The 25,982-nt window shown below is 42.9% G+C and overlaps 1 protein-coding gene across 1 annotated transcript in view; it reads left to right on the forward strand.

Annotated features, from left to right (window-relative positions):
- Window positions 1–17,650, forward strand: part of WAPL (WAPL cohesin release factor) — a 57,254-nt gene extending 39,604 nt beyond the window's left edge. The window contains exons 8-19 of the mRNA XM_077350616.1: window positions 1,480–1,591; window positions 3,126–3,350; window positions 4,401–4,512; window positions 4,989–5,086; window positions 6,698–6,774; window positions 7,595–7,770; window positions 8,890–9,005; window positions 9,792–9,953; window positions 11,744–11,951; window positions 12,762–12,850; window positions 14,019–14,114; window positions 14,886–17,650. Of these exons, the coding sequence (XP_077206731.1) occupies window positions 1,480–1,591; window positions 3,126–3,350; window positions 4,401–4,512; window positions 4,989–5,086; window positions 6,698–6,774; window positions 7,595–7,770; window positions 8,890–9,005; window positions 9,792–9,953; window positions 11,744–11,951; window positions 12,762–12,850; window positions 14,019–14,114; window positions 14,886–14,951 (1,537 nt within the window). The 3' untranslated portion in view covers window positions 14,952–17,650. The remainder of the gene's footprint in view (window positions 1–1,479; window positions 1,592–3,125; window positions 3,351–4,400; window positions 4,513–4,988; window positions 5,087–6,697; window positions 6,775–7,594; window positions 7,771–8,889; window positions 9,006–9,791; window positions 9,954–11,743; window positions 11,952–12,761; window positions 12,851–14,018; window positions 14,115–14,885) is intronic.
- The last annotated feature ends 8,332 nt before the right edge of the window (window positions 17,651–25,982 follow it).

A 25,982-nucleotide genomic window follows, 5' to 3' on the forward strand; every position in this document is an offset into this window, starting at 1 on the left:
TTTAATCAGCCTGGCCTCAACCAAAGACCTGGCGGAAGAGCTCCTTTTTACAGGCTCTGCGGAACTGCGAGAGCTCCTGCAGGTCCTTTAGCTCTTCTGGAAGCTCATTCCATCAGGTTGGGCCCTGGGTTGAGGCCAAGCGCACTTCCCTTGGGCCAGGGACCACCAACAGGTGTGCACACATAGAGCAAAGGACCCTGTGAGGTGCATTAGGAGTTAATGGTCCTTCATGTATGTGGGGCCCAGACAGCAGATGGTCTTGAAGGTCAATACCAAAACCTTAAACTTGATATGGAACATGACTAGAAATCAATTCAGCTGCCTCAGCACTGGCTGATGTGCGCCCTCTAAGGTGTTGCTGTGACAACCCTAGCTGCTGCGTTCTGTACCAGTTGCAATTTCCGGGTCAAGCATAAGGGAAGGCCAGGATAGGGCAAGTTACAGAAGTCAAGCCTAGAGGTGGCCATTGCATGGATCACTTCGGCCAGGTGATCTGAGAACATATTGGGCGCTAGTAGTCTCTCCGGGTATAGATGGAAAAGTGCCGTGCATGCTACTCTGGTGACCTGCACCTCCATCGATAGGGAAGCATCAAAAATCACGCTCCAATTCTTGGTCTTGGGCATGATTTTAAGTTGCACCATGGCCAGGTTGGGAAGGCATGCTTCCTGATGTGGCCCCTACCTCCCAAACCACAGGATCTCTGTGTTGGAGGCAAATGTTTCCTGGCGTAGTATGGGCAGCTGTCCATCAGGAGGTAGAGCTGGCTGTCATTCGCATATTGGTGATAACTTAGCCCAAACATCTGAACTAGCTGAGCCAGAGGGCACATGTAGATGTTGAAAAGTGTAGGGGAGAGCATCACCCCCTGTGGGACTCCACAAGAGAGCCGAAAGGGGCGTGACATCTCCCCCCCCCCCACTGCAACTCTCTCTGTCCAGTCAACAGATCTAACAGCACTAAACTGTCTACTGATAAGAGCCAAGTAGAATTTATTGACAAAATGGATTGTTTTTAATTATTAAGTGAGAGAGTTTCTTTTCCTCAAAAACTGTATATCATTGTAATGTGTAATTATTGCTTTGTGAAAGATTAAAGGATAGGCACTTCAATAAGCCAGATTTTTGCAATCAGGATTGCTGAGAAGTAGCAGGATAAAATTGTGAGGGTGCAGACCTCTAAATTCTGTGCCTTCCCATCCCATGAAGAAAAGTTCTAAAGTGCTTCTTTAATAGTTGTGATTTCGGTTATAAGCATTCCTCCAAAGATGTTTAGTTCCAAAGATGAAACCTAACTAACAAGAATGGCATTGTTCAGCAGGTACTAAGGATGTGCTTGTAAAATAAAAGGATGTTTTAATTGATAGGCATGTGGCTTATGCAGATTGTCCTCTGTCATGAAAAACCAACTGTTGTCTGTGATATACTATGTGAAATGCACTATGACTTATTCTCCCTCCTCCCCCCCTTCTGTGGGCAGTGTAATCAGCCTAGCGACCAAGTGCGCCATGCCCAGTTTCCGAATGCATTTGAGAGCACATGGAATGGTAGCTATGGTCTTCAAAACACTGGATGACTCACAGCATCACCAGGTATGCATGTCTTGGGCACTTAATATCATTTTTCAAAACTATGCCATGTAGAGAGGTCTTGGAGCAAAATGTTTTCCTAAACATGTATTGGATTATGACTAACAGACTGAAATGTGTTTGCTTTGCCTTGTGGTATGTTTCACTGGCCTGGTGGTCAGGCTACTGCCTCTTGAGGATTATTATCTTCATAGGGTGATAGGGGCCTCTTGGTAGACTTCAGTACCCATTGTTTGTGGTGTTTTTTTCCACATTTGGGAGGCCCTTCCTAATCTATTACAGTGACAAGAGGTGGGGGAATGGATGGAGATTACTTGCCTTATATTGTTCTTCTCCCTGGGCTCAGAGGTGTTTGGTTCTGCTTGTTCTAGCCAGGCAGTACAAACTCCTTCTGCAAGTGTCACCCAGTGACCGTTTCCACATTGGGAACTTCACTGATCTGGCTCCTGTGCAGAAGGACAAATCCGGGACAGACGAGGCGCACCAGGCCAAATGCTCCCCTGTGTGGGAGCAGGAAGAGGCGGGGCAATCTGCCCCGGCTCAGACTCCAGCCTGTGGCCTGGCACAAAGTCTCCAGTGCGAAAACGGTCAGTGTGTGTGTGTTTTGGTGGGGGGGGGGGAGTTAAAGACTTGTGTGCTGTTGCCACTGACTTAAGGTGAGGGGTAGGGGAGCCAGGAAGAGACTGTAGGAGGATGAAAAAGTAAGAAGAGAGCATTGGAAATGCTGAAAGACCTGTGAGATGAGAAAGGAGAAAAGATGGCAATGTGAGCTGCAGAGAGAGGAAGTGATTCCGAACAATGGAAATGCAGAGCGATATGTGAGGAGGGCAGTGTGAACGGGGGTAATGGATGGACGTGCAATCTTTGGTGCAAAGAAAGAATAAACAACTCTCTGTAATATAGAAGGTGGAGATGATATAATGCTAGAGAGTAGAGAGAGAAAAGGAGTTTTGAAAAGGTGGGAACATAGGACATTAGGGGCTTGATTAGCTGGATTAACATGCATGCAGTGGTTTGCTTAGTGATGTGCTTGCCTTAAACTATGAAGAACACAAAAGTGACTCTCAGTGTGGTTTGAAGTGTCACTCTTACACGGCACTATTTTTTATTTCATTTTGCTGTAGGCTGACTCGTATTGGTTTGTGTAGCTGTAGTCCAGTATGCTTGCCTTGGAAGTTAATCCTGTAAATATCAGTGGTCTAATTTCTAAATTAAGTTACCAAGACACAACTGGCACTTCTGGATGAAGTAAATGCTCCAGCTGCTTGCTAACAAAGCACTAGGGATGACCAAACATTGCCTCTTCTGTTAGTTCATCCCTTTCCACCATTTTTTTGCTGTTTGATGTCATAAATTTGTTTGTACTCTGTATGCATTTTGTACAATATTTATGTTTATGTAATGTATTACAGATAGTTAAAATGTGTAAATTTTGTGCAGTATGTTAGGTATATGCATGCGAAAAGGTAATTAAAACTGTTGGTTTGATTCATGAACAGGGGAATTGTAATTCTCTTTGTTTTTCTTTCTATTGAAGAACCTATCGCTTTGTACAGCAGCTTTAATGTATATCCTGAGCAGAGATCGCTTGAACATGGACCTAGATAGAGCCAGCTTAGATTTAATGATTCGGCTTTTGGAGCTAGAGCAAGATTCTTCTTCCAGGTTGCTCAATGAAAAGGATATGAACAAGATCAAGGAGAAAATCCGAAGACTCTGTGAAACTGTTCACAATAAACACCTTGATCTGGAAAATATAACGGTAGGTCATGTGACTTTTACCTACAATTCTTCAAACGTGAAGTGTTTGTGAAATTGATTGGACATGCTGCCGCTATTTGGTAGATGAAACTTTTTCAAAAATTACCTTTTCAGGTAGTATATATACAATACAAGGGGAAAAGACCCCCGTACTGAACATAGTGGCCACTTTCTGTACAGCTGCTGTTTATAGATTTTGCCCCTTGAATCCTAAAATCAAGCTTAAGTATTTAACAGGATCATTTTCAGCTCTATGTTTGTTGGTGCATAGTGACTGATGCAGAAAAAGCAGCCTGTTCCAGTAAAATCACTGAATCCTTACATTTTGTAATTAAGCACTGATGGTTTTTGTGAACTACTTATTGTCTCAAGGCACACTGGGAGACAAATCATGTAATTACATAATACCAGCATTTTAATTGCATGTTATGTATTTGGCTGCCATGCAGTATATTCACACTGGAGGAAACTGTTTAATGTGTAGCTCTGTTGGAATTAAGGCAATAATAATATATACTATTCTAGTATATACTGTCATGAGGTAGCTTCAAAGTTGTTTTTTTGCACAACTTGGCAGTCCTGTTGTTCTGAATAGGATGGACGAGACAACACCAGAACTTTCATCTTTCAGGGAAGGAGTCTTTTCTTGCCAAAAAAGGACAACTGATCAGTCCTGGACAGTTGCACCCTTCTAAGCCCATTGACTTAAACTGATTTGGAACAGTGTAATGCAGCTTGAGATTGCTCTGCAAGTCTCAGAAGCTGTAAGGTGTTGGCTAAATGCAGGGTCCTGTAGCAGTGACTGTGTATTTCTAAAACAGGAAAAACAAAACATCCCAGGATAGAGGGCAATATTTTAGCAACACTTGCTTAAGCTGCAGTAATGGTCTGAGAAGTACAGAGGTTAAAAGCATTTTCATGGCTCTCCAGCTTTTACCTTGTAAGCTTCATATAGTTAAGGCAGAGGTTACAGCATCAGTGCCAAAAGTAATCAGTTGGGCGTTGCTCTAACTCGCAAATTAATTTTCTCTGTATTTGTGTGTTCCTCTAGACTGGGCATTTGGCAATGGAGACTTTGCTCTCTCTCACATCAAAGCGGGCAGGGGACTGGTTTAAAGAAGAGCTGCGGCTTCTTGGCGGTCTTGATCACATTGTAGATAAAGGTATGCGTCCTGTCATTAAGAACATAATTCTGAGATAATTTTTAAAGAACATGGTAGATAAGCATTGTTCCTTGTAGTAGCATTCACACAATAATGTTTATCTACCTTGCACAGGCATGTTTTTGTATATGTTAAAGAAAACACAGATACAGTATGAGATGGTGGTTTCGTTTATCAGGTATATTTTCTGAACTTAGTTTCTTGGAGGGTTATAGTAATTTGGTCATCTAAAATCATGATCCAACTCTTGGAAAAGAAAAATGTGCACTCTAAGAACATTAATTGTGTTGGCAGTTGTCTGATAGAGAACAAAATCCAGAATTGATAGGATTTCTTCTTAACAGCTGAATTCTAGATTTTGTGAATCGTAACGTTGTCTTTCTGAAACTGACTTATATGTTGGGCCTTTTGGTGTTCTCTCTGACCAGAAAAGCCATTGTAACAGATTGTGATAATGTATATTCTTTGCTTCTTAGTTAAAGAATGTGTGGATCACTTAAGCAGTGACGAAAATGAAGAGAAATTGGTTGCTTCATTATGGGGAGCAGAAAGATGTTTACGGGTTTTAGAAAGTGTAAGTATAAAATCCTTGGTTTGCTGGGTGGTAGTATCAGAGAGCAGGAAAATTTGAGCTCCAGGCCATTTCATATAATCTCCTGTAATTCTTGTACAATCCATATTAGTTGGATTCAGCAGGTAGAGTACTGTACTATTCTTTTAGCTTGGGACTTTTGATCAAACCTGGACATGGTCCTTCAAGGTACAAGAGAGGACTATAGCTTATACAGCAAAGGTTTTTGTTGTTCATCCGGGACCAGGTAGGGGCAGGGGCGTTATGGCTCCCTTGAATTTACTGTGTTTTTCAAGGAGCAGACTAAAAATAACATACGTTCACCTTATCAAAACAGATAGCTCAGTTCTCTGGAAGTTAATCCAGAAGTAACCCCATGTATTCATTAGGCTGACTCCAAATACATGTGCATGAGATTGCATCCTGCACAGGAATACACCACAAAAAGAAAGGGACGGTTCAAAATTATTGTAACAGAAAACAGAACCTATCCCGGGCTATATTAAACAATTTCACAATAAATACAAATAAACGTTTCTTATCTCTTCTTTTATATGTTTATGTGTATAAGCACAACCAGAACGGCCTCTAGATTGAACCGTTTTCAATTTTGTTTTCCTCAGTGGTTGCCCTTCTTTAAATTATATTATATATATGTGGCCTTTGGCTCTCAGGTTTGGGGAGGTCTGTTCAAAAGACTCATCCTGCACAGGAATAAGCAGAAACTGTTTCACAAAGCAAAATTTGTCAAGAATTTGTCCCGGTTTGTTACCCCTCAATCAAAGTTTAGGGAAGGAGCCTTCCCCGAACATTTTCCAGACTTTTGTCGGATTCAGAGCTTCTTCCAAGCAGGGGGAAACAAAATGGACTGCTGGTGCTGGGGATGGAGTGGGGGAGTGAAAATGGGTGGCTTAAATGTCTGGAAACCATTTCATTGTTCGATTTTACTTTCCCCTGCTCTGAAGCACGGAGAGGGAATGAAATAGATTGGCTAAATGGCTGCCAGCCATTTCATCCTTCTTGGGCAATCCCTGCCTCCTGTCATGTCTTGGCCATGGCCAAGAGAAAGGGAGTATAAAGCAGCTGGTCCATTTTTGTTTGCTGGGGGGGGGGGCTTGATTTGGTTCTTGGGTTTGATTCAGGATTGCCCCAGACCAGAATATCCTGGTTTGTGCTCATCCCTTATCCTGAGAGCGATTTTTAGGTCTGCGCCAATGCCATTGCTGCTCCAATTTACTTTATCGATGTCTAAATTCAATAACTTTGTATAATTGTTGTTTTTAAGATGGTAATTGAGAAAAGATGGTGGCTGCACTTAGCATCTTATGATTTCATTAAAGACAGTAGCCTGTAAAGGTGCCAGTGTTTTAGAAGATCTATCAAATGGATAGTTTTCTAATTGTTCTTTCAGTATGGAATGAGGAATAAAACTAGCAGATGCAGAAGATTTCTGAGAATTTTATGTTATTTGGCATGCTGTGAAGATGTAAAATGCAACTTTGCTAGAGGGTTGAAAAATACAAACTACATCCATTTTGCTAAATGAAGAATCTAATTACGGTTCCTATAGCAAAAAGTAGATTCTTGATTGTGTGTGATTTTTTTCCCCTTTAGGTAACAGTTAATAATCCAGAAAATCAAAGTTACTTGATAGCATATAAGGATTCACAGCTCATAGTCTCCTCAGCCAAGTAAGTTCTTACGAGTGTTTATTACACATTACAGTATGGATTCTTCTTTCATGCACATGCATGTGTATTACCAATTAGTATCTCTTACTATGGTGTGCGTAAAAAAGGTAAAGGTATCCCCTGTGCACGCACTGGGTCATGTCTGACCCTTGGGGTGATGCCCTCTAGCGGTTTCATGGCAGACTCAATACGGGGTGGTTTGCCAGTGCCTTCCCCAGTCATTACCGTTTACCCCCCAGCAAGCAAGCTGGGTACTCATTTTACCAACCTCAGAAGGATGGAAGGCTGAGTCAACCTTGAGCTGGCTGCTGGCATTGAACTCCTAGCCTCATGGGCAGAGCTTCAGACTGCATGTCTGCTCCCTTACCACTCTGCACCACTCTTACTATGGTGTGTATAGGCTGTTATAATTGTAACTTTTACCGAGAAAGGTAAGGTGAAAGTAAGAAAACAGGGAAATGAGAGACACTGTGGGGGCTAGGAGGGAAGGAGGGAAAGTAGCAGTATTTTAAGGAGGAGAAGCCTGAAGGGTAAGATTTCCTCTACCTTTAAGCAATTATCTGCCAGGATGTGATGGTAAAGTGCTTTGTACTACAGTGTCATGGGTTGTACAGCACGCTCTGGAACTGTTCCAATATACATGGTGACACTTTCAAAGGAAATGGTAGTGGGGATTACATCTATGGAGAATGGCTTTAATACGTACTCATTGCAATCTGTTTCACTTGCCATCCAACAGTTGAGTGAACTGCTTGGAATTTCTGTCATTGTTACATTGAAAGAGCTTACTTTATGTGTCTTTGGTGTTATTCACCTTCAGAGCACTGCAGCATTGCGAGGAACTGATCCAGAGATACAACCGTGCTGAAGACACCATCTGCTTGCCAGACAGTAAGCCCCTGCCTCACCAGAATGTAACTAACCACGTGGGTAAGGCAGTGGAAGACTGTATGAGAGCCATCATTGGCGTCTTACTCAATTTAACAAATGATAATGGTAAGCAACTCGCTCGTCTTTGCAGACTGAAAGAGAAGCCAGCTAGATGGATTGTTTCACTTGATAGCTAGAGAAGGGCATTCCCGAACTGTCACTTAGGTTAGGTGACTCTGTAATGAGACGTACAAGAAGATAATTATAGTTGGCCCAATAGAACATGGCTGTAGACTTTAAAATTGCAGGGAAATAATGCATTTATTTATATTTATATATATCCCAGGTGTCAGAGGCCTATCTCCAAAACTGGTTTGTACTAGTGAAAAGTCCCAGACCTATGTGCTTTCCCCCTTTACAGAAAGACTCACGCACCTACGATAGGCAAGGAAAGTGAAGTGGCAGGAACATAAGATGTTCAGTTGTATCAGTATCAGAATAACAGCTATAGCAGCTGTTATTCAGAAGCTTCACCCTCTTGCCTGTACGCTGATCCATTTTTTCATGCCACAGCGGTAGTACAGCTGACTTGGGAAAGTTTATTTTCCAAATGGATGTGGAAAGTTGAATGTTTATTAAAACAAAGACACAAAAACTTCTACCACACAGAAAATGTGCTGTACAAACACTTAATTCTCTGGCATGCTAAATTGTGGAATGAGTTTCTGCACGCCCAAGTTGGCTTGGACTAAGAATAACTACTAGTGCCTAGTTTAAATGCTTCTAGGCCAGAAGGGAAGAGTAGGCCTTTGTACTTCTCACAGTGAAGTTAATGAGTGTATGCTGGAGGGAAGGGCTGCCCAGGTGAAACGCTTAAAAAAAAAAAAAAAGACCCCCGATCTTGTGTAATGCAGGCTGATCTTTGAGTTGATGTGGTGAGTTGTGGATGGATGGAAGAAAGAAGTGGCAAAAACAGGTGCTCTGTGGCTTCATGGAGAATTAAATTTGAGATGTTGGTCATTTCAGTTCTGTTTCGTTAGGAGTTGGAAGAATGTGGATGCTGGCCTTGGGTTAGAGCCTCGTTACTTGTGTTTCTGTGGGGCTTGGGCAGGCAATCTGTTTTTCAGTCTTCAATGAGACGCTGGCCATTGAGTGTTAATTGGTTGTAATTGTTGTTGAAGATTGACTATTTTAGGGATTGTTTTGTTAGTTTCCATTTAACTTTTGTGTCTTAAATATTTGCAGAGTGGGGTAGCACTAAGACAGGCGAGCAAGACGGTCTTATCAGCACAGCTCTGAATTGTGTGCTTCAGGTTCCAAAGTTCCTACCTCAAGAGCAGAGATTCGATATTCGGGTTCTGGTAAGAGAAACATTCTTTGTAAAATAAGTCCATGTAGCAAATGTACAGCAGTTTTAAGCATCCTGTTTGTATTACATTTAATGAAATCAGTTGCCACCCTAAATGCTTCTCTTGTTAAAAGTGCAGTGGTACTTAATGACAGAAATGCACTTAGCTAGAGCTCTTGGCTGGTATCCTACCATTTGGCTCAGCGAAATCTGTGGCTTTCTGCAACCCCGAAGAGCCATTCTGCAGCTAAAGTGGCTATTCTGTCACTTAAAAAAAAGCCATAGAATCAGCAGCTTCTTGAACAAAATACTGGTCTTCAGTGTACTGATGATAGAAGCTTTATTTTTAAAAAAGAAAGCTATGCGATAAGTGGTAAAGAAATGTATGAGTTTTGGTTTGACTGTGTCATCTGAATATTCAGCATTGATCTAGACTGGCAGTTGTGTGGAGTTCAGCCCACATGACCACTCCTTGTCTAATATACAGCTGCTACTGAATTTCACCTAAAATGAAATTTGTGGTATAAGAACAGGCATTATCATACCTTAATAGAAACAGTTTAGAAGCTCTGTAGTTCTACAATGCCTAAAATATGGATCAGGTACGTATACTTGGAGTTTGCCAAACCAGTAAAATGCTTAAATGATACAAATACAGCAGCCAGAAATGCCTAAAAGTTTGACTTCTTGCTGTTAACAAAACTTCTGTCTTCTTAAGCAGCTCATCCTTTTCAGTTATGAATATACCGTAGATGTTGGAGATAACAACGTTATACTTCTGGCCTTGCTTTTCTTGCAGGGTTTGGGTCTCCTGATTAATCTGGTAGAGTACAGTGCACGAAATCGACACTGTCTTGTGAATATGGAAACGTCATGTTCGTTTGATTCCTTTTCTTTGGGAGAAGCCAACGATAGCTTAAACACATCTGAACAAATGGCTGCTGTTCAAGCTCTAGTACAGGTAAGCAGAATTTTCTCCCCTAATCCAAAAATGTGCAAAAGGGAAGCAAGCAGTGTTTCAGAGTTTTTTTACAACAACAAAAATTCCCAGCTGCCCAGTAACTCCCCTGTGTATGTGTTTCCCACTCATTAGTATACTCTCAGTGGCCAAGTGTGAATGAAAGCCACAACTCTGTGAGGATGGACTATTGTTAGTAATTGGGTAATTGCTGCCTTTGAAAATACAAGCCTTTTGCCTGGACAGGCTCCTCCCCCCAAATGATGGGGATGGAATGCTCTAGATCAGTGGTCCCCAACCTGCGGGCCGCGGCCCGGTGCCGGGCCGCAAAGGCCATGGCACCGGGCCGCAGCTCCCTCTCCCCGCCCCGCCCCCTCAGTAAAAAACTTCCCAGGCCGCAAGCTTGCGGCCCGGGAAGCTTCTTACTGCGGGAGGCGGGGAGAGGGAATCAGGGCCGGGCCGCGCCTGTGCGGGCCACGCCCGCTCGGCCCGATCCGCGGGCGCGGCCCGATGCGTGGGCGCGGCGCGGCTCGCGGGCGCGGCCCGATCCGTGGGCGCGGCCCGCGGGCGCAGCCCGATCCGCGGGCGTGGCCCACACGGGCGCGGTCCGCGGGGGCGCGGCCCGATGCCCTGCCGGTCCCCAGCCTCGGAAAGGTTGGGGACCACTGCTCTAGATCCTTCCCACAAGGAGGAGGTGGAGGCAGCTAGGGAGAACTGAATGTCAGGTTATTTTCCAGCCCTTATCAAGTTTTCCCAATCCAAAGATCACCTCTCTGCTCCAAGGCTGTCCCATAGACTCTATGGCATAGAGAACTGTTCTTTATATATCATGATGGAAAGAATGAGAACAATACAGGAAAACATTCTAAGAATGTGAAAAGTGCCCTTCCTCAGGGAAGCTGTGGCAGGGGATGACTTGTTATTGGGGGGGGGGGTATTTACCGCCTTCACCCCCTTTGAAACCACCTGGCATCAGCAACTTCTGTGGACTTCAGGTTGTACACCATTGTTAGAGCAAAAGAAATGAAAAGCGTTCCTAAATGTGTGAAATTGGGGGATCTGTCTCTAAATTTAGTTACATCAAATCTGATTAGAATTTTTAAGAGAATGTAAGAGCTATTGGATATCGCTCCCAGAGAGGATTAAAAGGCCACTGAGACCACGAGGAGAGGGACAGCCTATAAGTATAAACATAAATAATCTGGTCATGCATTCTTTATCAGCGGGCACTGAATGTCTTTTAAGCTCACAAAGAGTGTGCCGTTGTGATGGCTGTTCAGCCTCGAATTACGCTGCCTCTCAAAAGTACTTTTGCATCGTCACGATCAATAGCGACTGCGAGACTTGCTTTCCATAAAGATGCCTAATTCTGTATTATTTTGGAGAGTCTCGTTCACATCTGGCTGTACGCTCTGGCCACCCTCATTAATTATTTTAAGTGGCGTGACATTTCATTTTGCTGCAGCTACATTTTGCTGCAGTTGCGTAACCTTTATCACTGGACGCCGCACGCAGTAGAGCCCGAAGCTGGCATATTGATCTCTTACCAAATAAGAGAAATCTGTGATGTTGTTTCAGGCAGGGCGTGGGGGTCAGTCCGGATTGCATCGGCACGGACTGCCTATTTGGGGGAACAAGAGGATATGTCAGTACGATGGCAAAAGCAAAGCAGAAGCAAAGTTGTGCACATGTCCTTGCAGTGTTCCCAAGGGCCAGTTAAAAGGCTGTATATAGCGCTTTGTCTCTTGACTGACAGGAGTGGGTTTTCTCCTCTCCCTCGCTCTCTCTCTCAGTTGTTTCTGGAGCGTGAACGAGCTGCTCAGTTGGCAGAGAGTAAAACAGATGAGCTGATTAAAGAAGCTCCCACTGCACAACATGACAAGAGTGGAGAGTGGCAGGAGACAAGTGGAGAGATCCAGTGGGTTTCCACAGAGAAGCCGGAGAACGCAGAGGAGAAGGATAAGAAGGAAGAAGATGAAGAAGAACTTGATCTCAATAAAGGTAAGTGTGAGCAGGCGGAGCCTAGGGACAGCAGAGAGGTGCCTGAATTTGTCTTCTGGAGAACTTTTTTCCTGCCTTCTTTATCTTGTTCCAGAATGGGTTAAGGATCTTCGTATTTTCTTCTGTTATTGGTATCCAATTTTCTTTCCAGAGAGTGGTATCCATTTATGGAGAGCAGAAAAGCATGCTCTGTTAAGTTTATTCAGAAGGAACAACTTGATGTTTCTCTACCACTGGTTTCTATTATGTCTCCTTTCTACAGGTTCAAATCTTGGGTGAACTTTCGCTGTCTTTACTTTCTCTTTTAAAGCAACCATCTCATTTTTTGTTTTCTTGTAACCATCATTCCTCTTCCTTTAAAATATTTTGGAGGGGATGTTTTCCTTCTGCTTTTCTGTCCCCTCCCACAGCATGTTTTGCTGTTCTGCATAAATGGGGACTGTGCCTGAAACAGATTTTCTTTCTGTAAATGTGGAAGTGTGTCAGAGCCAGAAGGCCTGTTCAACAGAAGTTCTAGAAGTTGAACTGTCTCAACCTGTTGCAACCAAAATCGGTGTGGTAGCACCTTTAATGCAAGCTGGTTTAAAAGATGCATCCCAGTAGGAAAGGTAGAAGCAGACTATTAAATGAAATAAATAACTATACTGTGTCAGTTTTGAAGGTGTCGAAAGAATACTTCATTGGTGCTTTGTAAGCATTTGTTCAGTTATTATGGGTATAAATCAGCAAAATGGCATTAATAAATTCTAAGCTTAGAATACGTTCATTTCTGAAGTCCATATGTTTTTGTAAAACACTATTTGTTTTTAGCTCTTCAGCATGCTGGGAAACACATGGAAGACTGCATTGTGGCCTCGTATACAGCATTGCTTCTGGGCTGCCTCTGCCAGGAGAGTCCAGTAAGAAAGCCGTTAATTGCATGACTTTAAAAGACTTTAAACTTGCTGAGAGAAAAGTAGATTTTCCTGAAATCATGAAGTGGTTTCTTGGGATTTTACAATTCAAAAGTATGTGCTGGCATTGCAAGAACTTCAGGAAGCATTCCATTCTCAGATGCTGGCTGTATAGTGAACATTTATCTCAGACATCACTAGTGGAGCAATTCTTGGAAGGAAGGGGGAGTTTTTCGAGGAGGTTTTCTGTTAGGTAACCGAGCTCTGGGTATTGCATGAACCCTTCTGTGATTCTAAGAGTCTGCTTTACGGTTGATTATGTAGCTAGGTTTTAGGATGGTAAATTTGCATATGCTCCCATTCTGCACAGAAGCAAGTTACTAGAACACTTTAAGGACATTTCCATATCCATGACAGAAACAGAGTTAGCAGCTCAGAGAACAGGCTGGGGATGCCTTGCACACTAAGGTGCAACTCCTCCCTGCCCCACTGTGGGCCATTCTTTTCTGGGGTGCACCCATGATGACTGGAAAGGCCTCGCCTTATCCCAAACTTTGTGCCTGCCCAGGGCCTTCTCCTGCCTCATGCACTCTGAACCCTTTGCTGGCACCTGCCTGGCTGAGAGGTGCCTGTGGCCCTGAAGCCTCACCCACCTGGCATTGTCCTGTGCACAAAACGCAGAATGGGGCAAGCCCACCAGGTACCAGGACATAGGCAGGTGTATTGGATAGCTGACTGCCAGCCATTGAACCCTTCCCAGGCAATCCCTACCTCCTGGCTGTGACTTGCTGTGGCCAGGAGAAAGAGGGATTCAGACTGGCCAATTTGGTTTGGGGCATTTTTAACTCAGTTCAGGGAAATCCTGAAATCCCTGAACTAGAATGTTTAGGTTCAAACCCATCCCTAGTCCCCAATGTTTCAGTTAAGGCTATGGCATTGCTTTCAATTTTTCTGAGAACTGTGACTTGGAAAATTTAAGAGAAAAAATAGTCAGCATTGGTAGCTAGGTAGGATTGTTGTGCCAAAACAGCGTAGAACTTTTAGAGAATTAAAAAAATGTTATCAGTAATGGGAGATACATGCTGTTCAAAATATGAAAATGCTTGCATAATGTGCATCAAGTAGCTTTCCTTGTATCTTTTGAAATTTCCCAATTCACAACTTATTTCCTTAGATCAATGTCACTACTGTGAGGACATACTTACCTGAAGGGGACTTCTCAATCATGACTGAAATGCTCAAAAAATTCCTCAGTTTCATGAACCTTATTGTAAGTAATGTATAAAAGGTCACAGTGGTTTATTTATTCATTATTTCATTCCTTCGCTCATTTATTTATTGTGGCTGAGTGGCGTACAACAATCATCATTCCACAAACATCAATATTAATTAATACAAACCATAAAACGATAAATGCATCAGAATATTAACAATTTCAACATCTCAGGACAGCTGTGCAGTTTCTTCAGATGTCACCTATCAGTAGACATTCTGGGTGGGAGCTTATTCCAGAAGCCCCGTTGTCCTATCTGGCTTCAGAAGCATTTCCTTTAAATCAGCTCAGGTGATTTGAGGCTAGTATCCCTGTCACATGGGTGGTAACTCCTGCTGGTTCATAATAAAGACCGTAATGGAGCCGATGGGATGCTGGGCATTTCCCTGCCATTGTTCCGCCCAGCCCTCTCAGACTCTACTGCCAAAATTGTGCTTGTTGCCTGTCAGAGGGGCCCAAGCCTACATAAGCTGTGTTGCAAGATCCAGGTGGTGAATAACCTTACTGTTATGTATGCTGTTAACACTGATAGCATTATGAAAGGCCATCGTATACAATATAGGCTGCCCAGTTGGGAGTGGCTTACTTTGCTTACTTAAGGAAAGCAAAAGAATGCTTTGTTTATGTTACTGTTATCATTTCATGGAAAAAATCCTTTAGATATGACCAGCGTTCTTCTTAGAAGCCAGAAAAATGCATCCTGAAATATTTTGATGACTTTTCCCTTCTTGCTTTTCCTCCGCTTTCTCTCCCCCACCCTCTTTTTAGTGTGCTGTCGGCACGACAGGCCAGAAGTGTATCTCCAGGGTGATAGAGTACTTGGAACATTGCTAGATGCTCCAGCTCAGCCACAGGCGCTTGGATGCCGGAGCTACCCTTTTGAGAAAGAAGGAAGTCATGCAAGACAGTCTTGACGACGCACCGAGAGCGTTCGCCGGTCTCTTTTGTGTTTGGATTTTTAAGGCGACCTGGTCTCTTAACCGTACGCACTCAGCATTTTCATAAAAGACAGTTACCACATCAATCTGCAGCTATCAAAAATGAGGGGGTGGGGGGGTGGGAGAAATCAGAAGAAAGCAAATCAGGATTTCACGATGTTCATAATAATGCCGTGTGGTATTTTAAATATATTTGGCAGGGTTGACTCTCCCTCTTATGAGGTTTTTTTTTTTCCGGCTTTGTTTGTGACAACTTTAAAGGGGAAGAAGTTGCTGCCGGTAGGGTGCGACTGCTGTTTACTGTTGAGCCACTGTTGATTTTTTCACGCCAGCCAGGTGCAGAGGCAGCTTTAGCTACTGAGGTATCATAAATGTTCTAATAAAGATGCTCTGGGCAGCAGCATTGCTCAATTTGAGTTTAATTTGCTCTTGCTTTTTACAGAGAATTATTCCAAAATCATAAAAAAAAAAAAAAAAGAGAGAGACAATTTTTAAATACTTTTTTGTGATTTTTAACTACTGTCTATATTTAAAAGTAAAAAAAATGTGTTGGAATCCAAAGAGGCTGAGGCTCGGATAGTTTATTTTTTATACTGTTTTGATCAGGGGTAGTCAAACTGCGGCCTTCCAGATGTCCATGGACTACAATTCCCATGAGCCCCTGCCAGCGAATGCTGGCAGGGGCTCAAGGGAATTGTAGTCCATGGACATCTGGAAGGCCGCAGTTTGACTACCCCTGGTTTTGATTGAAAATTGGGTTGTTGGAAACTACTTCTCAGTTTTTGAAATTGTCGTGGCCTAAGTACTGTAAACTAATAGACCATAACACTTCATAGCTGAAAGAAGCATGCAGGGGTGGGGGGATGGAAGGGGGGGGGAGAAAGAAAGAAAATCCCTTCCCAGCTGGCGGCTGTGTCTATTTTTTTAAAAATGCAGTAACCGTGCAACTTGCCCTGTTAAAAGGACAGTCTGAAGCAACATTCAGTGCCAGGGCAGTTTACGCTGCATAGTAAGCAAAAACTATTAAATGCTATCTTGATTTGTTTCAAGGAAGAAACGTGGATTATTATTACTATTATATTATAAGGAGAAATGTGGAGCTAAAACACCAATGGGGATTAATGTTTCCAGTAGACCTCTTTCTCTTTTCTTCTTTAGTATCACGCAGGTAAATGGATACAATACAAAGCCTTAAATAGCTTAATATAGCGAAGATTTTGTTCAGTGTGGGGGTCGTTCACAGCAAAGGATTGTGTTGCGGATTTAGCAAAGCGAAGCAAACGGAAAAGCATCCCTGCAAAGTACCATTTTTGTTTTAGAAACGTTTTGGACATTTGTGACTTCTCTTGCACTCATTGTTTTGATTGACAGGATTGCTCATGAATTTTATTAAGCTGGTCTTGAATATTCACAAAACTACTTCGTAAGACATTTGCGTCACAGACACCTTTTCACCTTTACCTGTGTAGGTAGTTGCATAATGTTACTTCATTGAATTTGTAAAACTTGAAGCCATAAGAGAAAAAAAAAAGATTATTTCTGTGTATAATGAGAGGTGGGAGAAATAACAGAAAATCTAACCTGCTTTTTAGATCTTGTGTTCTCTCCATGTATAAAGTTACAAACTTGTGCTTTTGTATCAGTGCCAGCTGTAAATTTTTTTACATACAGTGGCTGCCTTCTATGTCTTCCTATTTTTGATAATGCAGATTGTTGGGAATTCTGTAAGGAAGTAACTGATTGGAAGCAAAAAATTCTATATTGATCCAGCTCCCCCCCTTCCGATTGCTTTTCTCTCATCACTGTCAAGAAATAATTAAAAAATCCCTATAGTATACCAGTGTAACTTAGAAAAGATGCTGAGGCCACGTTTGCCCTTGAAAGGAAGACCTTCCACATGAGAGGAAGAGCAAAGCTGTACTTGTAAATTATTTTTTGAGACGCAGTGCTGGATTTACTTGGATATATTTTTGCCATTTAGTCTTAACAATTTAGAGCAGTGGATTTTTTTTTTCAATTTTAGTTGGATTTCATATAGATTTGTTAGGCTTTTTTGTGTGTGTGCAATGGCAAAGGATGATTAAAAGTAGATGCAATGAGAGGGGTGGGAAATCAGGAACCACACTTCTCTGTTACACTGGTAATGATCTGAATGCGAATCGATGACCCTCTTGTGTTGAAAAGCTTTTAATTAGCAAGCACTGAAACATACAGCCTTTTTTGGGGGGGTTCTGTTTTAAAGAGGGCTGGGGGAAACACCAGCTGGCAAGATGCAGTGTGTTTCTTCATTAAAAGCCCTCATCTAATTCTGCGTTAAAGGGGGTACTTGAGGCCAACCTGCAAATTAAAAAAGTTTTAAAGTAACTTTTTTTCCCGCTGTAAATATATGTAAATAAGCGCAATTGGAAACTAGAACCGTAGAGTACTTTTCTGAATCCAATCCTATTTTTATTTTATACAGTATTTCTCAGCTGTGATCTTTGGAGCAAAAGCCAACGGCAGGAATAATAGTTTGTACCAGTTTCATGAAGTATGTCTTTTGGTTTTTGTAAATAATTTTAACTCGAATAAAAAATTGCTACTTTCAATACATAACACGCGTCGCTGCATAAGATACATTTGATGAACCTCGTTTCTTGATGGAGACTTCGTCTCAGAGACTAAATCAATGTGACTGCCACCTTGAAATTATTCTAGCTACCGTGCATCAAACTGAGGCCGATTTTGCCTGCCACAACATTGTTTGTTGCTTTCCTACAGGAATGCTAAATACAATAAAAGCCAGGACACAGATGTGTCTCTGTGGGGATGTTGCTGGAAATGGCCTTCCCATACCTGTGAACTCAACCCAGTTCACAGTCTAAAGAAGTGTTTCATTGTGTAGGGCTTAGTAATATTGCTGTCTCTGTGAGAATGGTTGGGATCTATGCAATGTAATAAAAATTTCTAAACTTTAGATTTGGGCATTTGTTTCAGCAGAGTCATCCCTATGGACTCTGTAACGTGTGCCACCAGCCCTTGTATTGGAGGGAACGTCGTCTTTCTGTCACACTAGAAATGAATGTCATTGCTACTCATATTTTCCTGCAGAAAAAGTAATATAGCAGTGCCAATATCATTGAGTAACCGACAAAGGCAGTGAAATCTAAAGGCAGTGAAATCTAAACACATGAACAACATAAGCTGTGGTTCATTAGAGACAGCTTCAGTCATAAAGGCGTCGGAGAATTCTTGATTCTGCATTATACGTTTTTTCTCTAGATTCTAGCCTCAGCTATAGGGCTTGAGATTTGAACGAAGAACAAAATGACTCCCTTTTCCTGAGTTTAGAAAGGGAAGGCAATCCTGGTGAGCTAACCAGCATTCTCTCTGGAAGAAGGTGAGTAGAAGTCAATTCTCAGGTTCTGGAAACAGCCAAATAAGAAAAGAGGGGGAAGGAATGCTCAGGCCAGATGTGTTGGAGGTGGTCAGCAACTGGTCATGTAAGGGGAAGCATCTTTATATTCAAAATGGAGGCACAAGCCTAGATCTTTGTTAATTTTATGCTGCTTTATACTCATTTTTGTGCCTGAGTGTATCTTCCTTTATGGTCCCGGGCTAGAGAGTGGGGGAAATGCTGGGTGCTCTCTGGGGCTGCCTTGGCTTCCTAGTGAATCTGAGACCAAGGGAGGTAATGTGCCTGATCCTGCTCTTCTCTGTACAAGCTAGAGTTAGTTTTATACCGTGGAAGCAGAAGTGTGCTTTTAGAATTGTCCACATAAGGTTTATTGATTTAGAAAAGAAACGGATATTCTTTATTGTTAAATAAAAGAAGTCCATACAGTGATAGCTAAGGCAGAATGGGCATTCTAGCTAATTTTCTAAGTAGATTTTTCTGAGAACACCTCTTGTTCTCACATGCATTAGAAAAGAGCACACACCAAAGGCAAGTAAGGGAAAGAGGCATCTGAAAGAAAGGAAGCCCCTGAGATTAGCATTCTGGGTAGACAGATCACTACAGAACAGAAGAAAGGAAGGATACAGAGGGATTTGATCTGTCTGCCTTAATCTGTTGCCCCCTCTGAAGTGCTGGTGTGCTTGGTGCAGAGATGTTGTAAAGGTAAAGGTAAAGGTATCCCCTGTGCAAGCACCGAGTCATGTCTGACCCTTGGGGTGACGCCCTCTAGCGTTTTCATGGCAGACTCAATACGGGGTGGTTTGCCAGTGCCTTCCCCAGTCATTACCGTTTACCCCCCCAGCAAGCTGGGTACTCATTTTACCGACCTCAGAAGGATGGAAGGCTGAGTCAACCTTGAGCCGGCTGCTGGGATCGAACTCCCAGCCTCATGGGCAAAGCTTTCAGACGGCTGCCTTACCACTCTGCGCCACAAGAGGCTCTAATGTTGTACAACCCTTTATTCTGAAGGCTTCCAAACTTCGTGTTGAGAGATGGTCCCACCCCATCATAGTATTTGGACTTTTGGCTCAGCCCAGGAACTTGAAGGTTTGGGAGCCCCCTTTAACTTAAACAATAGGCTCCCAAGCCTTTTTGAAATTCAAAAATAGCAATTTAACATAGAGGGGAAAGGTTAGGTGAAATCATGGGTTGAAATTTGTGAGGGAAAATCATTACATGCACAGAGTTATTTCTTAAGTTTCAGGCTAATGAGTTGTTTCTTAAGCTTTTCACAGTAACTTAAGTCCTTATGCTTGAGAGGTTTTTGTTCCAGTGTTTTTCCAAAACATTCCAGTACACTTTCTTCGAGTATTCCCTGACTTTTGTTTCCAGAAGGCTGGTTCACTCTTCCCAGTACCCAAACCCCTCCTCTTTAAACACCAGAACTCATCTTAAGTTTTTAACTGACCTTTAAGGACACCAAAGGCAGTTTCTAACCGCATCCAGACTAGGAATCTCTCCACTCTTTAGAGCTAATTCCCTGTTTGACTGGGCATGGAAATTCTCACTAGAAGGTCTGTTCCCTTTCTTTGAAGTTTTCACCTAACTTCCCAAACTTTCTCGCCAGTTTACCCCCGGTTCTCCTTTTTGTTAAAGTGTTCTCAATCAGGGCTGAAATCAGACCAACTCTCTCTCTCTGCATGCAGCTCACAAGGAAAAGAAAACTTACTTTGTGCAGTTCATATTGAGTAAATTACTGGTCTACTTGGAGAGACTGGGTATGTCCATGTTAACTTGGGAAAATTTCCTCTGCCTGAAATGGTGGTAAAGGAGCTGGCCACTTGTCTCTAGTAATGGTCTCTTAGGGGCAAATGGCTTTAGAATCTCCATTCAACCACCCTCTGACCACAGAACTGTGTCATTTCTGCAATCAAGGGCTGGAATGAAAGAAAGATGGTGTAAGCTGCTTTGGGCATAGTCTGAATACAGGGAGTTCAGGGATAGAGAGCTGTACAATGTGCATTGTAGGGTGCCCATTGCTGAGTGAATCCCTTCTTTTCAGGAGGAGAGTCTTAAAAGTTCTGATTCAGAGCCAAGCCAGAAAATTGGTAGTGAGACACAATCTAGGGTAACTTGGCTGAGCAATTGGGAAGCCTGGATGTAGTAGAGGAAAAAGGGAATACAACCTATCGTTTTCCATAATGGCATCTCATGTTGCTTGTATGCGCATTAAGGCATGGAGAAGGGGGGAAAAGGTGCTATGCCTTTGCATGTGAAAATGGGTGGTGCTCGTCAATTTGTGGTGCTTTTTTACCCCACCCTTTCTCCAAGGAACTCAAGGCAGTTTACATGGTCCTCCTCCCCTCTGTTTACCCTCACAACGACCCTCCAATATAGGTTAGGATGAGAATGTCGCTGGGCCAAGATAACCTAGCAAGCTTCCATGGAAAAAATGGGGATTTAAAGGTGAGTCTCCGGGTCCCACTCAGGCATTCTAACCTTTAAATTGTACCGTCTCTCAATTTATATAGCACTTCAGAGAGCTTAAAGGCTCAGAAATGCAACTCAGTGTCAGGAGTGGCTTTCCAAAGGTCACCAAATTAGAAGAGCTGAGCTTTGAACCAAGGACCTACAAACCAAAACATCTGGAGGTAGCCATTCTTGTTTTTTTCTTTGAGGTTTGAACTGCTGGCTAAGTATGTTTCATTCAGTTTAAATTTTTAAATTGAATTTTAAGTTCCTTTTCCTGAAACTACACTTAGAGTTTTCCACAGGCTCTGCTCTCTCCCCCAACACTTGCCGATTATTCCCAAAAAGACGCTGACAGTGACACAGTGCTTAGAAGGGAAGGATAAGCACTTCCAGCAAATCCACTTAACTGGAACGCTGTCGGGGAAGTGCCACCTTCAGCAGTTATGAAGGACCTTTTATTATTTTAATAGGGGACAAAAAGGGAGAAGAGAGAATAGCTTCTCTAAATCATCTCATTTATTTTTAAGACACTGGCTCCTGCAGTCCCAAATTTCGAGAGGGCATAAGAATGATTTTGGCAATGGCTTAATATCTGAATTGTGTGTCAGTAATGCAGCAAGTCATCCAGGGATAAATAATGAAGGATTTCATGCAGCTGCTTTGAAGGATTTTGTTTTGGGAAATGGAATGCACTGTTGTGTTTCTTGTTTGGTTATATTCCCCCTTCCAGCATTCAAACCATTATCCTGAGTCATGGTGCATTCCTGTTAATGAAAATGTTAATGATGGGTGAAACAGAACCCTTAATTTAGAATTCTGCTTGGTAACCCAAACCTCTTTGCCAAAAAGATCTCAGCGACTTGCCCATTCTCCTCTTGAGCATCAGAACATGTATCAGCACTCTTGATTATATCTAGAACACCATAGGTTTCCAAACAAAACCTATCCCGTGTGCTGCTAGTGCTGCAGGAGGGAATTCCCATCCACCCCCAATTCCCACCCACCCCTCAGGTGACCTGTTTGTCTCCCAGGGGCTAGGCCAAAAGACTCTGGAAACCCATAAATGGCTTAAATGTAATTATCATTCTTTGTCCCCGGTTAATTTATTACACTAGTTAGAAACTGGTGAGTTACCAGCTACCTTGTTTCTGTTTCTTCCAAAGCATGATAGCATAGAAACTGCATGCAACAAGGCGATCAGTGCAGCATACCTTTTCCAGGCAGTAACTCAATCCCCCTAATATTTTGCAAGAGCAACTCCTATGAGACATGTTTGATTTGAAAGAGCAGCTTGTAAGATAGCTTGAATTTTGGAGTGCTTCTTCTTCTTCCGTACAAGAACATGCAAAGTTTAAACTGATAGCACCACTGAAGAATGCTGTTTTAAGAGCTGGAGGGAAAGATTTTTCTTGCATGATGAATGTGTAGTCCATTCTAGTGAGGGCCAAGTTAGAGCCTTCTCATAGATATTTTCGGCATGTAGGAAAAAGTTCCAAGTCCAATGGCACCTTTAAAACCAACTACGTTTTATTCAGGGTAAGCATGTACAGACAAAGACAAAGTGTACTGAAAATATGCTCAAAGGAAAGTTAGTTGGTCCCATATGCACCTGAAAGCTTATACCTTGGATAAAACCTTGTTGGTCTTCAAGGTGCCACTGGACTCTGAACTTTTCACTGCTGCTTCAAACCAACATAACTACGCACTTGAATCTATTTTGGGCATGTGTTTGTTATGCACACAAAGTTATGGCCTCTGTTTGCTATCTGGAATGGAAACAGTCTGGTAGAAGGTAATCTCATGCGACAACATAGGATTGCTATATCATCTACTGGTGTCTGTTCTTCCATCCTCCATGAAAGAAAATTTCACATTCTCTTTTTACACATAAGAGGACTTGGGTGTTAAGGTAGACTTGTAGTCACTCAGAGGGCCATAAGTGAGTGCTACTTTCACTCTGCAGGCCTTCTAGTACACAAGGGTAAAGGAGTTGTTTGTATGCATCTATTATGTAACCAGTATGAATAGAAGGCAGCTGTATCTGCTTGTATCCTGTTGGTTGTATCTGCCAATCTATATTACCTATTTAGGAGCCAGGACCATCAACCTTTCCTTTGAGTACACTTGCAATACAGTTCATTTATGCAAGCAACCTTTGCCCTTGAAAAACATTCTGGTTCTAACATACTGCTACTGTAATTGTTACTGGATCCCCAAGGCAGAGCTTTCTGCTAAACTTGTTTGGTCTTGCCTACCGTCTCCTATACTGAAAGCATTCCCTCTGGTCAGCCTTCCTTTGAAGAAAGCAAACCCCACTTCATCTGAAGGAGTCGCTTGGGACGTTTTATTTTGCTTCTTTAAAATCTTCTTGCATTTCAGTTTTCAATCTAACTGACTTGGCACTAATTTTTGTATTCAAATACATGCATGAATCCACAGGGCGGATTTTATGTATATTCATTGATGCCGGATTTCTGCAATTGCAAAGGGTAAGGGCAACAGCACCTTTGTTTTGAAGCTATAGTTACGAAGGGGGAAAGTTCAGATCCTGCAGGCAGCAGCCACTGATAGACAGATCTTTCATGAGTTTGTGTCATGCTAACCCCAAGTCATCAGCAGTGAATTCCATACTGTTTGAAACGATTTCATACTGAGGATACTATTATTGTTATTATTATTATCATCATTTTATTATCCACCTCCCCCCAAAAGCTCGAAGCAGATTACATCACTCAAACCCCAAAATACAATTCAATAGAACAATATAAAAACCAATACATGTACAAATATCCTTCCCCGTAAAACCAAGATGGAATGGCGAAAAACTCCTCCTAGCCAAAACCCCAAATCTTCACTACCTAGAGGGGACAGTGCAGAGGGTGCTGATTGACTTTACTACCACCACTTCTCTGGGGGTCCCTGATCTCCCTTGCCCTGTACAGCTCAATTCCCTGCTCCCCACCAAAAAAAACACCCTAACCTTCAGATTATAAGCAGCACCTAGATGGGTCAGACCAGTGGTCAATTTCATCTAGCATCCTGTCTTACACAGTAGCTACCCTGTTCCTTCTAGACCATCTTTTAGACAGGCCTTCCCCTGATGTTGCCTCCTGGCTCTGGGGTTGAGAGGTTTTGGAGGTGGAGGTTCCCCTCCCCTCAGTCACCATGCCAAGTAGCCACCCATCTAATCCCCTTTTAAAGATTTCTATGCCTGCAGTCAGAGAGAGACTATGGTTACTGTCCTGTTTTAATTGATATTGGTGCTATCAGCCACAATTATGTATTGCCCCAACTTCAGCACAGGTTCCTTTTAAGATACGATAGGGGACCTCTGAGTCGTCTAGAAGCCTAATATCCTTTCTCTTCTCTCTTGCATCCCTACCTCCCATGGTCTGTTGATCCTTGTGAATGACTTTAAAGGAGCCACGGAGTGCTGTAAAGACAGCCGAGAATCCCACCCCCCTCCATCTACTAGTGAAAAATGCTTGACAGTTTCCAGTGTAAAAGCTAAAGTGGATCCAAGCTGGAGGCAGCAAAAAACAAACTCTAAAATTAGTTTCTTCATTCCCTAATACAGGAAGGCACAAAAACCTGCGTACAGCTCTATGTGTTACTTAACTAATGCTTTGTTAATTTACTGATTACATTTGGGGGTTTCCTAACTTGTATACTCACAGGTTAACGCAAGCATTAGCAACACAGTTGATCTGCATTAATGGACTGGTGTTTTTCTGAATAATGGTTACTATGCTGATGACTAGGTTATAATTTATCTTCCAAGCTGAGAAAGGTATATGTTAATGGCTTCTGAAGCTGCAGTCTAACAGCTCACTGAATTTGGTAAGACTTGCTTATAAAAAGTTGCTCATATAAAGTTATATAGACTTGCTTACATAGAATTGGGACAACTAGGTTATAAGTGGATAGAGCAAAAGAGGTTTAATCAGCCTTCCCTCAAGTAATTCTTTGAAGGAAGCTTTGGGTTTCTGTTCTCAGCCAAACTCCTTAAAGCAGTGGTCCCCAACCTTTTTTTGGCTGGGGACCGGCAGGGCGATGGCCATGCCCACGCATGCGCACATGCGGCTGCGCGGCCGAAATCGCGCATGTGCGATGCACGGCCCTTATTCCCTCTCCCCCCCTCCCGCAGTAAGAAGCTTCCCGGGCCGCAAGTTTGTGGCCTGGGAAGTTTTTTACTGCGGGGGGGGGGGGGGGAGAGGGAACCGCGGCCCGGTGCCCTGGCCTGGCACCGGGCCGCAGACCGCAGATTGGGGACCACTGCCTTAAAGGAACCTCTTACAATTAAACCAGTGGTCCCCAACCTTTTTATCATTGGGGACCGGTCAACGCTTGACAATTTTACTGAGGCCCGAGGGGGGGTAGTCTTTTGCCAAAGGATGTTACCACCACCTGTGTCTCTGCTCCACTTGCTTGCCCGTTGGGGGGGCACTGCCATGGCGGCCACCAGAGAGCACCAAAGGTGAGCCGGCACAGAGTGGCAGGGCAGCCCCTGAGGCAGCAGCCAGGGGAGCCGTGGACCGGTACCGACTGATCCACGGGCCGGTCCCTGGTCGGGGGTTGGGGACCACTGAATTAAACCAACTAACACAAGTTTTAAGTGCAGATCTGTCCTGGGAGACCAACAGAAGACAGAAATATGCCTTTATATACATACATATAACATTCACATCTTATGAGTTTTTCTTTAACAAAAATGCATTTCATTCATCATTACAAATAATCAGAAATTAGTATTTTGTCAAGTTGGGGCATAAAATGCATCTCGCTTTCTCTTACCAACTCCTCATGGCACAGATACTCAAGAGTCCATTTTTAAAAGAACAGATGTCAGGGCTCTTCTAGCCATGTCACCTCACAATGTAGAAGCCCTCTCCTGTTTACTGTGCTCTTTCTCCATGAAGCTCAGAACAGAATACATGGCCCTCTCTTGCGCCATTTTATCCCAACAACCTCTGTGGGACAAATGAGGCTCTGACTGGCCTAATGCTTCCCGGTTAACAGAGATCTGAACTCGGTTTTCCCCGCCCCTAGTCCAGCACTGTAATCACCAAGAGCTGCCAG

Source organism: Paroedura picta, chromosome 8 (genome assembly GCF_049243985.1).
Source record: "Paroedura picta isolate Pp20150507F chromosome 8, Ppicta_v3.0, whole genome shotgun sequence".
Lineage (NCBI taxonomy): Eukaryota > Metazoa > Chordata > Lepidosauria > Squamata > Gekkonidae > Paroedura > Paroedura picta.